This window comes from Camelus bactrianus, chromosome X (assembly GCF_048773025.1).
Source record: "Camelus bactrianus isolate YW-2024 breed Bactrian camel chromosome X, ASM4877302v1, whole genome shotgun sequence".
In the NCBI taxonomy this organism is placed as follows: domain Eukaryota; kingdom Metazoa; phylum Chordata; class Mammalia; order Artiodactyla; family Camelidae; genus Camelus; species Camelus bactrianus.
In genome coordinates this window covers 37619427-37636364 of record NC_133575.1, presented here as the reverse complement: position 1 = coordinate 37636364, position 16938 = coordinate 37619427, and the positions used below count along the sequence as shown (strand labels likewise).

Below are 16938 nucleotides of genomic sequence, written 5' to 3'. Positions count from 1 at the left end.
AATATATAAACAGCTCATACAACTTAATGACAAAACAAACAACTGAATCCAAAACTGGGCAGAAGACCTAAACAAGCAATTCTCCAATGAAGACATACAAATGACCAATAGGCACATGAAAAAATGCTCAATATCACTAATTATCAGAGAAGTATCACCTCACACCAGTCAGAATGGCCATCATTCAAAAGTCCATGAATGATAAATGCTGGAGAGAGTGTGGAGCAAAGGGAACCCTCCTATACTGTTGCTGAGAATGTAGTTTGGTGCAGCCATACGGAAAACAGTATGGAGATTCCTCAAAAAACTAAAAATAGACTTACCATATGATCCAGCAATCCCACTTCTGGGTATGTATCTGGAGGGAACTTGAATTCAAAGAGATATATACACCCCAATGTTCACAGCAGCACTATATACAATAGGCAAGACATGGAAGCAACCTAAATGTCCATTACAAATGACTGGATAAAAAAACTGTGGTATATTTATACAATGGAATACTACTCAGTCATAAAAAATAAAATGCCATTTGCAGCAACATGGGTGGACTTAGAGATCATCATTCTAAGTGAAGTAAGCCTGAAAGAGAAAGACCACATGATATCACTCATATGTGGAATCTAAATAAAAAAGAAAGAAAAAAAAGGACACTATGAACTCACCTACAAAACTGAAACACTCGCAGACATAGTAAACAATCTTACAGTTACTGGGGAAAGGGGGTGGGAAGGGATAAATTTGGGAGTTTGAGATTTACAAATGTTAGCCACTATATACAAAAATAGACTTAAAAAGTTTCTTCTGTATAGCACAGGGAACTATGTTCAACATCTTGTAATAATCTTTAATGAAAAAGAATATGAAAATATATGTATGTATATGCATGACTAGGATATTGTGCTGTACACGACTGACACATTGCAAGTGACTGTACTTAAATTATTAAAAAGTTCCCATCACAAGAAAAAAAATTGTAACTATGGGAGGTGATAGATGTTAACTAAACTTGGGGTAATCATTTTGCAATATGCACACGCATTAAATCATTACTGTTGTACACTTTCAACTGACACAATGTTTGATATCAATTATACCTCAAAAAATTGCAAAAATCTTACCATATTAAAATGAAATGATACTGGGGTACTGTATTATATATGAACTTTTTTATTAGTACATCAAATTATAACATCTTATTCAAAGTAGTGACCCATGTGAACAATACTTTAAGCTGCCCGCAACAACTGTAATGTAACATAAAAAAGTAACTGTGATCTGCATTGCTGGGAAAGTTGCAGTCACTGCTTTCAGTATTGTAATTTGCTGCCAGCATTCAGATTTGGGAGTAACACAAAATTTGTTATATTAGTGAAAGTAAAGATATCATATTTCCCTGCATCAAAGTCACAGGTAACCCTGACTTCTATCCAGATTAAAACCCCCTGCTTTTGGGGTAAATTCTGGACATAAATCAGGACACTGCTGGAAAGACTTAGAGAAGAAGCAAGACCTCATTCAAGAATCCCTCTGCATGACTGGATAAAGAAGATGTGGTACATATATACGATGGAACACTACTCAGCCATAAAAAAGAATAAAATAATGCCATTTGCAGCAATATGGATGGACCTGAAGATTGTCATTCTAAGTGAAGTGGGCCGGAAAGAGAAAGAAAAATGCCATATTGACATAATTTATATGAGGAATCTAAAAAACAACAACAATAAGGACACAAATGAACTAATTATTTTGCTTTCTTGAATATGTGTAAGCACATTTGACTGTCCTTTATGATTGGATTACCGTATTTTGTTGATTCTTATCTTGTAGTTGGCTTTATTCCTTTGATAACTATGTAAGTTTAAAAAGCTAAAGATCTAATCTGTTCTTAGAAACCATGATCAGTACATATATGAAAACTAAAAAAAAGGTGCAGTATATTGTATATATGTATTTACATGCAGTATAATGTGTATGTGCAGTCAAACTGTAATAAAAAAAAATCCCTCTGCAGTGCAGATGGACATGCCGTGAAGTTTCTCTCCTCCCTGTGTTCGTGGTGATTGTTCCAGGTTCCCACTCGGGGCTTGTATGTTCAGGATCCGATGATGAGATATTTCAAAACAAGTTCATCAACTCAAGTTCTGGTTTTCCTGACAGCAAACAGCTTCCGAGTCCTTATCAGATTGCCAGCTAACTGAAGGTCAAAGTAAAAGGAAGTTTTAAACCAAAAGGTATTTTCCCACTGTCTTCTACTAGAATCTTTGTTTGCTCAGCTACTAACATTTTTGTGAAGCTTTGTTTCCCCTTCTATTGTCAACCATAATCCACAGAAAAATGTACAGAACATGTAATAATGTTCATTCTCTTTGATGTGTAGTTTCTCCATTGTGAATATACCAGGATTTAATGATCCATTCTGCAGCTGATGGGTGTCTGGGCTGCATCTAATCTGGGGGTACTACAAATAGTGCTGGCTAGGAGCATTCCAGTACTCATTTCTTAGGAGTGGAATTGGCACACATGCAGCTTAAGCAAATACTGCCTAACAATCTTTCCACAGTGGCCGCACCACTTTATGCCGCCATTGGCGTATATGAGGGTCCCAACTGTTGCATGTCTTTCCAGACACTGGGTCTTGTTAATCTTTTTAGCCGTAGCTTGCATTTCCCCAAGGAGCAGCTTTTCATGTACTTATTGACCATTCTCATATTTTCTTTTCCTTCTTGATTTTTAGGAGCTTTTTAATATCAAGGATAACTATCTATAGGGATTATAAATATCTTTTCCCATTGTGATTTGCCATTTCATTTTTTTTAAAGGGGTCTTTTTTACTTCTTATTTTAATGTAACACTTGGTCTGAATAACCTGCTAAGCCATTGTCAGAAAGGGACATCCTTGGGGGGAGGGCATTGCTCAAGTGGTAGAGCGCATGCTTAGCATGAACGAGGTCCTGGGTTCAATCCCCAGTACCTCCCCTAAAAATAAATAAGTAACCTAATTACCTCCCTCCCCCCCGGCCAAAAAAAGAAAAAGAAAGGGATGTCCTCTAATGTGGTGTCCTGAGGATGAGAAGCCCTCCAGCACTGACAGCCCAGGCTGTTCCAGGCAAACTGGTCCCTCGCTGCTCCCTCACACACCAGGCACAGTTCTACCTCAGGGCCTTTGCACCTGCTATTTCCTCTTCCTGGAATGCCCTTCCCCTAGATAAATACAAGGATCCCCTCCCTCAACTTATTCAGGTCTCTGCTCAACATGACCTCAGTGAGACCATCCCTGATAACCCTCTTAAAACCTGCAAACTGCCACTCCATAGAATTTTTGATCTCTTTATCCTGCTTTAAAAATTTTTCATATCCCATATTATTACTTTTACATATTACATATTACACATGTATATAGAGATAGTGTGTGTGGGTGGGTGGAAACTCCTGCATTCAGACTATGTTATCGTTTATGACCTTTCCCCCAAACTAGGAGCTCTGAGGGCCGGGATATTTGCCTGTTTTGTTCCTGCTCTATCTCCAAACCTAGAACAATGCCCGCACATAGCACATGCTCAATAAATGTTTACCAAATGCCTCAGTGTGTAAGATGTAAAATGCTTAAATCAGTTCCTGGCATATAACATCAGGTGTTTTAGTAAAGGTTTGCTGAAAGAAACCTTACCTGTTGACATAAAAATTGCAAAAGTGAAATTTTACTGTTTTTTCTTCAAGGTGCCCTTTACTCAAACCCTTAGATAAAAAAGCAAATTTACCTGAACGTGTTAAGGTGAACAATTCATTTCACTGTCTTCCACCTACCCAAGAAAAAGAAAAGGGGCTCAGACACTTGGCTAAATTTTTCCATTCATTATACTTGGTTTTACCCATTGATTTTTATAGGTATTGGGAGGCAAGGAAAAGACTTGCCCCAGAAACCATGAGATCTGGGGCAGAAAGAGGCACACGGGGAGGGGGTCACTATGGGCAGAGAGGAAGGGCACCCAGGGCCCTGGGCCCAATTTCCAGACCTCAGAGGCCAGCATGGTGTGGCGCTGTGGGGCGGTGAGGGGCTGGGGCAACGTGTCCACTGTGCCAATGGGACAGTCCTGGGGGCGGATCTCCTTGGCCAGCCGCCCCTTCTTCTTCAGCGTGCAGGCCTCCTGGTATGGCGGTGAGATGGGGGGCTGCGTGGGTGGAGTGTACTTGTACTCTGAGCCGTCCTCTAGCTGCAGGGACACGTTGTGGGGGATGGTGAGGACCTGGGAACCTAGGACAGCACTCCTCCACCCACCCACTGTTGGCTGGGCACTTACGTCCAGTGGGTAACTGCGGTCTGAATCGTAGGCACTCAGGTCCCCACAGGTCACAAATGGCACAATGATCCGGGTGGGACCATCTAATTGGTTGAAATCTGGATCTGACAAGCAGGGAGCAATGAGAGAGGACAGGGCTGGGGTGTCTGGGACCAGTCATGACTCAGGCCACATGCAGCATGGGTACTGAGGCCTCCCCATGTATCTACCAACTACTCTTACACTCCACTGGAAATCCTTCATTTGGCTCAGATCACCTCCTCAGGGAAGCCCTTCATGATCACCCATCCTAAAGCATATCCTCCCCGCCCCCACTTTTCTCTCATTGCACTTTATGTCCACTTGCCAACCTAACATATGCCACCTGGACTCTGTCTCACTTAAGTGTGTTCACCACAGGAGCAGCTCCATGCCTTTTCCCTCTAAGGGCCAGGTTGAAGAGCCTTACGGGACAAAATTTCCAAACAGGGGTGGGGCTTCCACCTGGGGGCGTGACTGAGTCTCCCCAGGCTAGAAACTCCTTAGGCTGTAGTCTCCACTGGGGCAGGACTCAGGATCCTCCCAGGACAGAATCTTTTTTTTAATCAGTTCTAAGAGTTACCACCAGGGGACTGGGCTGAAGATCCTCTTGGGACAAAATATCCATACAGGGGTGGAATTTCCACCAGAGGGTGGGGCTGAGGATCCTCCAGGGACAGAATTCCCCTAAGGGGCAGAGCTTCCACCGGGGGTGGGGCTGAGGGCCCTCCCGAGATGTAAATTCCACAAGCCGACAGCATCTCCCCAGGGATGGGGCCCAGGGCTCTGGCTCTCACCGTAAGAGTGGTCCAGCAGGGGTTTGGTCAGGTCCGGTAGGAAGCCCTCAGGGGGGTCATAACCCTGACAGACAGCGAAGGCCTCTGTGGGTAGAAGGTAGAGTGAGGGGCGCCTGCTACTTCCACCCTGTGTGGGAAGCGTCCCTGAGATTCGCACCCACCTGCCCGGCCCCCCAACCCACTGACCGATGCTGGAGTTCCGGCTGCTCCGGGGCTTGGCGCAGAGTACGCTGGAGAAGAAGACCCGCAGCTGGCTATAGATCAGTGTCACATCCCGGCCCCGGAAGATCTGCAAAGTGGGGAGGTAGAGAGGGAAGCATGAGGCTGGCCCCTTCGGGAGCCCTCTCTACTCCCTACCAAGTTCCCCAAGGCTTACCTTGGCCACAAAGCAGCCCCCTGGCTTCAAGACGTGGGTAGCGATGTTCAGAGCCTGTGGGCAGGACAGATGGCTAAGGCTGCCATGGAGACAGCCAGGAGGGGGCCAAACCGAGGCAGGGGCGGCCAGGGTTACTCACGGCTAGGAGGAGCTGGGCCTGCATATACTCATCAACATCATGGAGACCGGTTACTGCGGCAAGAGGAATAGCATTAGGGGGCCATCCAGTTCTAGCTACCTTCCTGTCCCAGACAGATCAGAATGCTAAGAACATATCCCAGGCTCTCTTACTGCCAAGGTTCTGCGTGCAAATTAGTATCTGCCAACTAGATGCACATTCTGAGCTCCTAACCCTTAGGTGCTCAGTTTAATTCTCAAGACAAACTTTACACGCAAGGATCATTATCACCATTTCGACTTCCACTCCCAGGCCATTCCTCTTACCTCCAGACTCAGATCAGAATCAGCATCTCAGACTCAACACGTCCAAAAACAAACTCCCGACCTTCCTGCCCAAACCTGCTCCTCCCGCCATCTTCCCCATCTCATCTGATCTTTCCAGTTGTTCAAGCCAAAAACTTTCGAGCTACCTTTGACCCACATTCTCCACTGTCCTCACACCCACGTTCCAGCCATTAGCAAATCCTCTCAACTCTACTTTCGAAACGTCTCTCTACTCATTCCTGCCACCACTCATACCTCCTCCCCTCAGAGGAGGCCTGATTCTATGCTCACGCCTCACACTGCTCACGGCCCAAGTGGGGTACAGCCCTCCTCTGCTCACAACCCTCTCATGGTTGTTCTCCATGCTTTCATCTCAGTGAAGAAGCCAAGGTCCTCAGTGTGGCCCACAAAGATCCACATGAGGATCTGGTCCCCATCACCTCACTGACCTCACTGCCTACCACTCTCCCCCTCACTCACTCTGATCCAACCACACTGATTTCAGTGTTCCTCGTACAGACCAAGCACCCTCCTACTGCAGGGCCTTTGCCTGGGCTGGTCCCTTTGCCTGGACTGCTCTTCCTCTAGGTGTCCTCCTGGCCCACTCCGCACCTCCTTGAGGTCTTTATGCTAAAGCCAGCGAGGCCTTCCCTGGCCACTTTATTTACAATTCCTACAGGTGATCCCCATCCCCCTCTCCTTTTCATTGATTCCCCCAGTACCTGTCACCTTCTGACATGCTACCAAGCTCAATCATTTGCCTCTTTTCTGTCTGCTCCCACTAAAACACCAACTCTATGAGGTCAGAGATTAGCAGAATTTTATTCACAAATGTTTTCCCAACATGCAGAACAGTGACACACAAGAAGGGCTCAGTCCATGTGCTGAATGGCTGGCTGGCTGACTGAGAGAAAAGAAGAGTGAACAGTAAGATGGAATTGGACAGTTGCAGAGAGACAAGCAGTAAGAAGACGAAAGGGGACAAAACTGAAATGGTAGAGTGTGGGGAGGGAGAAGACAGAGGCCGAGACCGAGGAACAGAGGGAGGGAAATGCCAGGCAGGGGCATGGCTGACAGCGGAGGGGAGAGGCAGGGAGTAGTAGAAGCGGTGAAAGAAGCCAACAGAGGGGGGAGATACAGAGAAGGACACACACAGGCCCCCCGCCTGGCCTCCCAATCCCTGCTGGTTACCATCGGGCGCCCCGTCGCACACCACGAGGTCTGCGGGGCAGCCCTCAAAGTGCTGGATGATCTCCTTGGCAGTGGACAGCTGTGGAAGAGAGGGAGGATGAGTGGCGCCAAGCCCTCCTCCACAGCCCTCAAACCCTGCCTGCCCTTGGCCCTGGCCCAGCCAAATTCCCAGGCTCCGCCTAAGACCCAGTCCCATCTCCAGGGACCCAGTCTTAGCACTTTTTGTCATCTCCCCATGATGGTGACCTGCTGGCTCTATTACTCTGCTATTACTCTCTCGGGTTCTCTCAGTTACTCTATCTCTGTCTGTCTTTCTCGGTCTATTTCTCTGTCTCTCTCTTCCACCTTCCGTAGCTCCCAGGTTGGGGGACCTTTGCCCAGATATACCCCGACACCCCTGGCCATGCTCTCACCTGGGTGATATCCCCCTGGATCTGTAACACACCTGGTAGTGGAGCCATAGCCTGAAGGTCCACGGCCACCACGTGGCCAGACCCCTGGCCCCTGTGGACAACACAGTCCATGTCAGCCCAGTTTTCACTCCTGGCCCACCCTCCACCTAACCTGCCCTCCTGATCCCACTTCTGGGACTCCAGACTCACCCAATCTTCTGGCTCAGCACCTGGCTCCAGCTGCCCGGGGCTGCACACAGGTCAACTGCCCGAGTCACGCCTAAGCACACGCAAGAAGGTATAGTGGTCAGTCGCACCCATCTCTCCAACCTGGTACCCTGAAAAGTTCCTTCATTTCCCCTGGGGAGCACCCATATTTATCTGCTGCCCAGATATTCAGCTTCTTCCGAGTACCTGCCCATCTTCCTGCCTGGGCCCTGCCCCAGAGACCCTCCAAGTCAGCCCCTCTACCATAGGGAGCTCTGCAGACCTAGCCCAATTATCTACTCCCTTCACCCACCCCATCCCCCAGTGACTCGCCCACCAAGTGGGGACCTTGGAAGAGCTGGAATTCCTCGTCAAGTTGTAGCAGCTTGAAGGCACTGCGGGCACGCCAGCCATTCTCCTTGGCTAGGCGGTAGTAGACATCCCGCTTGTCCTTTGACGTCCGTCCCATCTCACACACTGTTTGCCCAGGGACCTGCCAACAGTAAGCTGATACCGCTCTGTATCAGTAACTGGGTGAGTGGGCCATCACCTACCTCTGCAGGGCAGCGACAACCACACAAACTGAACTGGACTTCTCTAACCCGTGTGACAGCTCACTCAGCAGATGGGAAGGCTGGAGCCTGGTCACTGACCCTAAGGACCTCACAGAGTCTGAAGGACCCCAGCACTGAGCTCTCAGGCTCCATCACGCACCCCACAGAACCCCCCACTGCTCACTCCGTCACTAATCCCACAGATCCCACAAACCCAACACTTATCTCATAAATGACCTACTACTGACCTGGTCAAGCTCCCACTGCTGTCACCCACACTCTACGTATTAAATCTTGTGGCTCTCGCTACCAACGTTTCTCTGCCCACCTTATCCCACTGTCTCTCCAGCCGTCCTCATTGCCCCTAGAGTCATGTAGCCTGACCAGTCCCCCATGAATTCCTTGCTTTCATCCCCATTATCCTCATCCCAACTCACTGCACTCACCACCTCCTTAATCTCTCTCCTCTGAAATGATTAGGCCCCCGATAATTCCTTTATTAATACATCCCTGTCAACCCCCACTAATGCCTGGAGAATTATGACCTATTAGTTCCCCATCAAGCTCTCAATTACTATGATTTATCAGCCCCCATTAACTCAGCCCTCCAATTGATCCCTCATAGATCACACCATCAGTCCCCAGTAACCCTTCATTATCACACACTTGTGTTAATCCCTGAAGATCAGACATCAGTTCCCCATTCTCCCCTCACTGCCCACCTTCTCTCCCCAATGATCACACCCAACAGCTTACTATTACCCTGTCTTTGCTCACTTTGTTCCCATTAATTCCTCAGTGATCATGCCATGATCACCCACTAAAATCCTTTGATTACAACACCCCTTCAGCCTCTCATTCTCTCTTCTTTGATCACTGCCCCCATTAGTTCCTTGATCATGACCCTCCTTCCAATTACTATGCCCCACCACTCTTCATTAACCTGTTGAGTATCATGCCTCCATCAGTCCCTCAGGGATCACACTCCTACCTGCCCACTCTACCATCACCTCATTAACTAATGAACACATCCCCGCTGGCCCCCATGAACACTTCGACTAAAACAAGCCTATTAGCCCCAACTGATTCCCCAATAACACTCTCACCAGACCTCTATTACACCCACGCGGCCACCAAACCCCCACAGCCCTCTGGCTACACCCCCTGTCCCTCCTCCTCATTACTTCAAAGCCCAAATCCCCACTGGGACCACCAGATTCCTCTCAAGGCGGCTCTGCCGGTATCTGGACCCCTGCGCTCCCCGACCCCAGTCCACCCCACGAGTGATCCCCTTCTCCGAACAAACCTTGGGTCTGGCGCCTAACCGGTGTCAGCTGCCCAGACCACGCAGCTGCTGCGCTGAGGACGAACTTCCCTCCTTCCCTCGCTGGCGGGACAGCGCAGGCGTGCCTCAACAGTCTCGGCCCGGACCCAAGTCCTCCGTGCCCCAGGGCCTACCTTAAACTTTCGGAGTGGGGAGAAACCGGACGAAGGAGGCCAGTTCGCGAGCAGCCCGAGCCTCGGCGAGGGTGCAGACCGGTGAGAAATCGTAGGGTTTCAGTTTGTGTTCTTAGTTGATCCGAGTGTCTGTTGCGCATGCCTAAGGGCGACCGCAGCGTGGCCAGCCTGTCATCGTGGGACGCAGAAGCTCGCGCGGAGCCGGGACCCGGCCGGAACACACCACATGAGTTCCGTCATTTCGCGCCGACGTAGCGGGTCTGGCGAACTGCCGTTCCCAGCATGCAACGGGCGCGAGCGAAGTCGCGCATGGCGCGGCCGAAATGTCGCGAGGCACGAGAACTGACTTTGTTCTTTTGTTCCAAGGCGAAAATCGAAGTACTCTCCGCCCCTCCCTTCTGAGACAATGGCATTCTTTGAGCCTGCGGACTACATTTCCCAAGATACAACGAGCACGCCGACAGCTATTCATTTTTCGAGCGCAGCAAAGGGCGATTATACCGCTGGGGTCGCGAACGAGTGAGGAAGGAAAGTGCATTAATTAAGTGCGCGAGCGCGCTGAAGCTGCTCAGCAGCAATTTCAAATCTCATTTCCGCTAGTTGATAGTGCCTTCTGGCTGTTACCATCTCAGAACTTTGGTTTCTCCATCTGTAAAATGGGAATAATAAATAGTACAGACTCTGCAGAGTTATTAGGATTAAATAGGAGTAGTTAAGCACACTGTAATTATGTGTTCTTCAAACATTTTTAACTCGGACCTAGAAAAAAAAGACTGCATCGCGACCCAGTGCACAAGCAAATACAGTAATGGAAACATTTAGTATAGCGTTTACCATGTGCCAGGCACTCTTTTGAGTGCTCTCAGGGATGTGCTGGTAAATGGTTAACAATTAGCTCTTTAGGTGGAGAGGGAGAGGAAGCCCTGATTTCTAACATTTATCAGTTTCCATGGTTTGCATACTATCATCTTGTCACATTTCAACTTACCAACGTGTAGTCACGGAACACAGAGTTTGAAAGAGATGCAGTAGTGCACCATTGTGTGTTATTTCTACCATACAGTTAAAATTAGGGGTAAATGACCTCAGGAGCACAGAAATAATGAAATGTAGTAAAATAATAACTAGAAAGTGATAAGTTTTGAGTATCACCTTTTAAAATCGAATTTATTTAATTGTAAGTCTATGCCATTTTATTTTTAATAATAGCTGTGTTTAACAACCAGTTTGCAAAATTTCTGAAAATTGACCCAGCAGCTCTGCAAACGTATACATACAATTAGGCTACAGCTCATAACTGAACCCTTTCCTTTAACTCATTTTAATGCTTGCAACCATCATATGAGGTGATTACTGTAATTATCACAGTTTATATGAGGAAAAGGAGACAAAGGAGGACACACACATATATATATATATATATATACACATAATTATATTAGATATATAAACATGATATAGAAATATATAGTGATGTATATTATTGACTAGTATATAAATTATATTAGTAAGCAAATATAAGTATAAATATGCCATTATATGTAAATGTAAGAAAAAATATATATTTAAGCATTTTGTATAGTGTATATATAAAGTATACAAATCATGTAAATGTATGTGCTGATATATATGTAAATCTGCTAGTATCTATATACATCTACTTACTAAAGTAATTGTACTAAATGTAAATATACTATTAAGAGTATAAATATAGAATGTTGTGTCAGGTGGTGATAAAAGCTGTGAAGAATAATAAAGTAGGGTGAAAGGAATGGAGAGTAAGCCAGGTCGAATTGCTGTTGTAGACAGCGCGGTCAGGGAAGGCTTTCTGAGGAGCTGAAGGGGAGCACACCCTAGGAGTATTTGGAGGAAGAGCATTCCAGGCAGAGGGAACACCAAGTGCAAAGACCCTGAAGCGGGAACAAGCTTGGCGAGTAGTCAAAGAACTGAACAATTGATTCATCACTCCTTAGAAATGTGAGCTTCGCTAGGCAGGGGTTTCTGTTGTTTTGTTCACTGCTGCCTCCCAGGCGCCTAGAATAGGGGCCCGGCCCACGGTTGGTGTTCCGGGGATGTTTGCTGAATTCACCCTTTTGTTGCTTTTTTCCTTCACTCTCTCCTTAGCGGTGTGCTTTGCGTTTCTGCTGGACCCTGGGAGGAGGCGTGGACCGACGAGCAGAGACGCGGAAAGCACCTCCTGGAGAGCCAGGGAGGAAGCCAGAGCTTGTCAGCGGAGTTCAAGGGCGTTGCGGGGGGCGGTGGGAACACGGCTCCCCTGCGGAGGTGAGCAAGTGTGAGAAAGCAAGGATTCAAGCCACCAGGCCGCTGTCCTACGGAGAGGAGGGGGTGCCAGGGTTTGGGGGCCCGTGTTCATCCTGTGGGACGCTTCCCACGTCCTGTTTTCTTGCCTCTCCCAAAGAGGATGTTTAATTTTTCGCAAAGAAACTTGCTTCCTCCAGCAGGGCCAGGGGATTGGGGGACAGCCGCCAGGCTCTGAACTCCCCAGGCTCTTCCCGAAGTAGAGTGTCGACCTGCAGCTCCCACCCGGCACCCCACTGAGTGTAAAGGTGTCCTCCCTTCAGCCTCCTGAAGAGGTCAAGGATAGGGGAGCTGCCAGGCCCGCTCTGTGCCGAAGGGCATCTTACCACGTGAAGGAAAGGGAGAGCCGGAGGTGGTCCAGGCGCGGGGGATCAGACACTGACTCAGAAGGCCTTGCAATCTGGGGCTACTTTGAGGGACGGAAGAGTGATCCGTGGGGAGCCTGCATGAAAGGAGAGATTAGAATCCTAAATGCAGCCCAGTGGGGGGCTGCTTTCACTGGCAGGGAAGATTTCATTAATTCCTTCCACAAATACGGTTCTTTAAAAAAGTTTTTTTTTAAATTTTTATTTATTTTTTGGGGGGTAATTAGATTATTTATTTATTTAACTTTATTTATTTATGTATTTATTTTACAATAACGTATTTTTTAAACTGAAGTATAGTTGATGTACAATAGTATATGTTACAGATATACAATATAGTGATTTACAGTTTTTAAAGGTTAGGGTATAGTTATTAAAAAATAGTGGCTCTATTCCCCATGTTGTACAGTACATCCTTGTAGCTTACTTTATACCTGCTAGTTTGTACCGCTTAATCCTCCACCTCCATCTTGCCCCTCCCCCTTCCTTTTCCCCACTGGTAACCACTAGTTCCTTCTCTACATCTGTGAGTCTGTTTCTTCTCTGTTATATTCACTAGTTTGTTGTATTTTTTTAGATTCCACATGTAAGTGATATCTTACAGTTTTTGTCTTTCTCTGTCTGACTCATTTAACTTAGCATAATGCCCTCCAAGTCCATCCATGCTGTACACCAGAAACTAATAAAACATTTAAAATCAGCTGTACTTCAGTTAAAAAGCAAGCAAGCAAACAAACAACCCATTTAAAATATGGGCAGAGGAACTGAAAAAACATTTTTCCAAAAGAGGAAATGCAGATGTCCAACAGGAGCATCAAAAGCTGCTCAGCATCACCAACATCAGGGAAATGCAAATCCAAATCACAATTAGATATCACCTCACACCTGTCAGAATGGCCATCATCAAGCAGAACACAAATAACAAATGTTGGCAAGGATGTGGAGAAAAGGGAACCCCCTGTACACTGTTGGTGGGAATGTAAACGGGTGCAGCCACCATGGAAAACAATATGGAGATTCCTCAAAAACCCAAAAACCGAACCACCACATGGCCCAGAAATTCCACTCCCGGGCATATACCCAAGAAAAACAAAAACATTAATTCAAAAAGATACACACACCCCGCTATTAACAGCAGCATTGTTGACAATCACCAAGACATGGAAGCATCCCAAGTGCACATCAATAGATGCATGGATAAAGATGTAGCATATATATGAAATGGAATACAACTCACCCACAAAAATGGATATGTTGCCATTTGTGGCGCTTCATTCACTGTTTTTTTTCCACTTCAAAAACCAGAATTTTATAAGTGGCATAAACATTTCCATTACATCAAAAACAACCAAATACCTAGAAATAAACCTAACCAAGAAGGTTACTTATACTCTGAAAACTATAAAACACAGATGAAGGAAATTGAAGGTGATACAAAGAAATGGAAAGATACCTTATGTTCTTGGATTGAAAGAATTAACATTGTCAAAATGGCTGTACTACCCAAAGTAATCTACAGATCCAAAGCAACCCCTGTCAAAATGCCCATGACATTTTTCACAGAACTAGAACAAACAATTCCAAAATGTATATGTAACCACAAAAGACCCCGAACTGCCAAAGCAATCCTTTGTAGGTCTTTTATTCTCTTCTTTTTGTCCTCTTTTCTTGTGATTTGATGACAAGAGAAGTTCCTTTAACATTTGTTGTAAAGCTGGTTTGGTGGTGCTGAAATCTTTTAGCTTTTGTTTATTTGTGAAGCTTTTGATTTCTCCACCAAATCTGAACGAGAGCCTTGCTTGATAGAGTATTCTTGGCTGTAAGTTTCCCCCTTGCATCACTTTAAATATATTATGCCATTCCCTTCTGGCCTCTGGAGTTTCTGCTGAAAAGTCAGCTGATAACCTTATGGGAGTTCCCTGATATGTTATTTGTTGCTTTTCTCTTGCTGATTTTAATATTTTCTCCGTATCCTTAATTGTTGTCAATTTGATTACTGTGTGCCTTGGTGTGTTCCTCTTTGGGTCGATCCTGTGCAGAACTGTTTCCACTTCCTGGACCTGGGTGACTGTTTACTTTCTCAAGTTGGGGAAGTTTTCAGTTATCTCTTCAAAAATTTTCTCAGATCCTTTCTCTCTCTTTTCTCTTTCTGGGACCCCATGTTGTCCCAGAGTTCTCTTAAACTATCCTTATCTCTTTTTTTTTTTTTAAAGACGTTTATATTTTATTTTAAGGGCATTTCTAAAAAGTATTCTGTTCCATCTAGAAAATTAGCACCCCAAATCCTTTTTATTTTAAAATTGTGTATTGTTATTTCAAAAGTAATTGTTAACTTCAAACAAGTCCAGACTTCTATAACGTAAAACACGAGAGACGGCCCCTCATGCCTCCTGAATTTCTTCTTCGCAAGGATGTTTACATATTCTGTCAGGGCTTTCTGTACATCCCTGCAACGTGTACATCACATACACAGTTCACCTTTAAGTAAAAGATAAACTATTCCCATTTCTGTTCATTCTTTTTTTCTTTTCTCTGTTCTGCAGTAGTGATTTCCACTAATCTGTCTTCTAGCTGACTGATCCGTTCTTCTGCCTCATTTAGTCTATTCTTGGTTCCATCTAGTGTGTTAGTCATTTCAGTAATTTTATTCTTCAACTCTGTTTGGGTATTCTTTATATTTTCCAACTCTTTGCTAAAAACTCTGCTCTGTGCACCTATACTCCTCTTGAGTTCTCTGAACATCTTTACCATCATTACTTTAAACTCTTTCTCAGATGAATTGCCTGTCTCATCATCATTTATTTCTTCTTCTGGGACTTTATCTTGTGCCTTGGCCTGGGAGATATTCCTCTGCTGCCTCATGTTGTCTGTCTTTCTATTTGTATTTTTAGGTAGTTTAGTTACGTTTCTCGACCTTGGAGAAGTGGCCCTCAGTGGGAGATGTCCTATGCGTTCCAGCAGTGCACTCCTCTCTTGTCACCCAAGGGCCAGGGTCCAGCCGGTCCCAGTGTAGAGTCTGGCCTGTTTGTGGCTTCCTTCCACAGGCTTTGGGATTGTTGTTTTCTTATTTCTGGTATCTGCCCCCTGGTGGCTTATGCAGGTTTCCTGGTGGCTGCCCACTGCGGAGTGAAGCTTGGTCCTGGTCCTCTGGTGGGTAGGTCCGTGTCTGGAGGAGTTTGTGGCTCAGGAAGTCTGCTGATGGGTGGGGCTATGTTCCCACCCAGTATGTTGTTTGGCCTCAGGCTTCCCAGCGCTTAAGCCTACAGGCTGTTGGGTGGGGCTAGGTCTTGGTGCTAATGATCCAGTCAAGATGCCAGCCTTCAGGAAAGCTCATGTGGATGAACACCCTCAGATTGTCTGCCACCAGCTTTTATGTCCCCTGGGTGAGCCGCAGCCTTCCCCTACCACCCCAGGAGACCTTCCAAAACCAGCAGGCAGGCCTGGCCCAGGTTCCTATGAAATCACTGCCTCTGCCCTTGGACCCGGGGCACGCCAGATTCTGTGTTCATTTCCCTAAAGAATGAAGTCTCTGTCCCATGGGGCTCCTGGAGTCAGTTAAGCCCCGCTGGCCTTCAAAACCAGATGTCCTGGGGGTCTCCTCCTCCTCCCATTGCCAGAACCCCAAGCTGGGGAGCCTGACGTGGGGCTCAGAACTCTCACTCCTGTGGGAGGGCCTCCACGATTTAATTATTCTTCAGCTTGTGGGTGGCCTACCCAGCAGGTAATGTGACCCGATTATATCGCGAGCACGCCCCTCCTACCGTCCTGCTGTGGTTCCCTTTTATGTTTCCAGCTGAAGAAGATCTTTTTTGCTAGGTTTCAGTCTTTTTTTTTTTCTTGATGGCTGTTTAGCAGTCAGTTGTAGTTTTGTTGTAGTCATGAGAATAGGCGAGCTCGTGGTCCTACCACTCTGCCATCTTGATTGGAAATCCTCTATTTATTTATTTTTAGTGGAGGTACTGGAGATTGAGCCCAGGCCCTCATGCGTGCTAAGCATGTGCTCTACCACTGAGCTACACCCTCCCCACCCCAAATACATTCTTGAGCTATTACTGAATGCCAAGCGTTGTTCTTAGCGCTTTACCTGTATTAATTCATTCATTCTTCCCAAGGGCCCTGAGTTAGGCAGTAGTCCGCCCGCCCGAGGGAAGCTGAGACAGTGAGGGATTTCCAAACTCGCTCCTGGCCGCAGGGCTCCTAAGTGGCAGGGCTGGGAAAGCTCGCGCTGTGAACGGCTCTGCTCTGAGGCTCCCTCCCCTGAAGGCTGCTGAGCACTGACCTGTTTTAATGAAAAGCAGGAGTCTGCTTAGAAGAACTGACAACCTAAGCTGACTTTTAACAGACTCGATAGTAATCCCAGAGGTCACACGAGGGATTGCTTTACTGAACCAACAAAAGCTTTAAATGACCCGGAGAAAGGGCCCTACTTTGATGAACTAACAAAGCAGTCTTATTCCTGGCACAGCCTCAAGGCCTCTGTCAAGCTTAAAGACATCTGTTCCTTCTAAGCAGG

At 46.3% G+C, this 16938-nt stretch overlaps 1 protein-coding gene across 6 annotated transcripts; it reads right to left on the bottom strand.

Moving 5' to 3' along the window:
- Nucleotides 1–1147: 1147 nt before the first annotated feature.
- On the bottom strand, nt 1148–10014 carry FTSJ1 (FtsJ RNA 2'-O-methyltransferase 1). Of its 6 annotated transcripts, none has more exons than XM_010968109.3 (13): nt 9742–10014; nt 8078–8236; nt 7733–7802; nt 7544–7634; nt 7131–7209; nt 5635–5687; nt 5496–5549; nt 5306–5408; nt 5120–5203; nt 4305–4408; nt 4020–4217; nt 3765–3806; nt 1148–2200 (listed from the first exon to the last, which is right to left on the bottom strand). In XM_010968109.3, exons 2-12 carry the CDS (start codon nt 8196–8198, stop codon nt 3774–3776), a joined length of 990 nt encoding a protein of 329 aa, XP_010966411.1. In that variant the 5' UTR covers nt 8199–8236; nt 9742–10014; the 3' UTR covers nt 1148–2200; nt 3765–3773. The 6 variants fall into 6 exon arrangements, with proteins under 6 accessions (XP_010966411.1, XP_010966414.1, XP_045361139.1 ...); XM_010968112.3 differs by having other exon boundaries at nt 4305–4402; XM_045505183.2 differs by having other exon boundaries at nt 8078–8222.
- Between the last annotated feature and the right edge of the window lie 6924 nt (nt 10015–16938).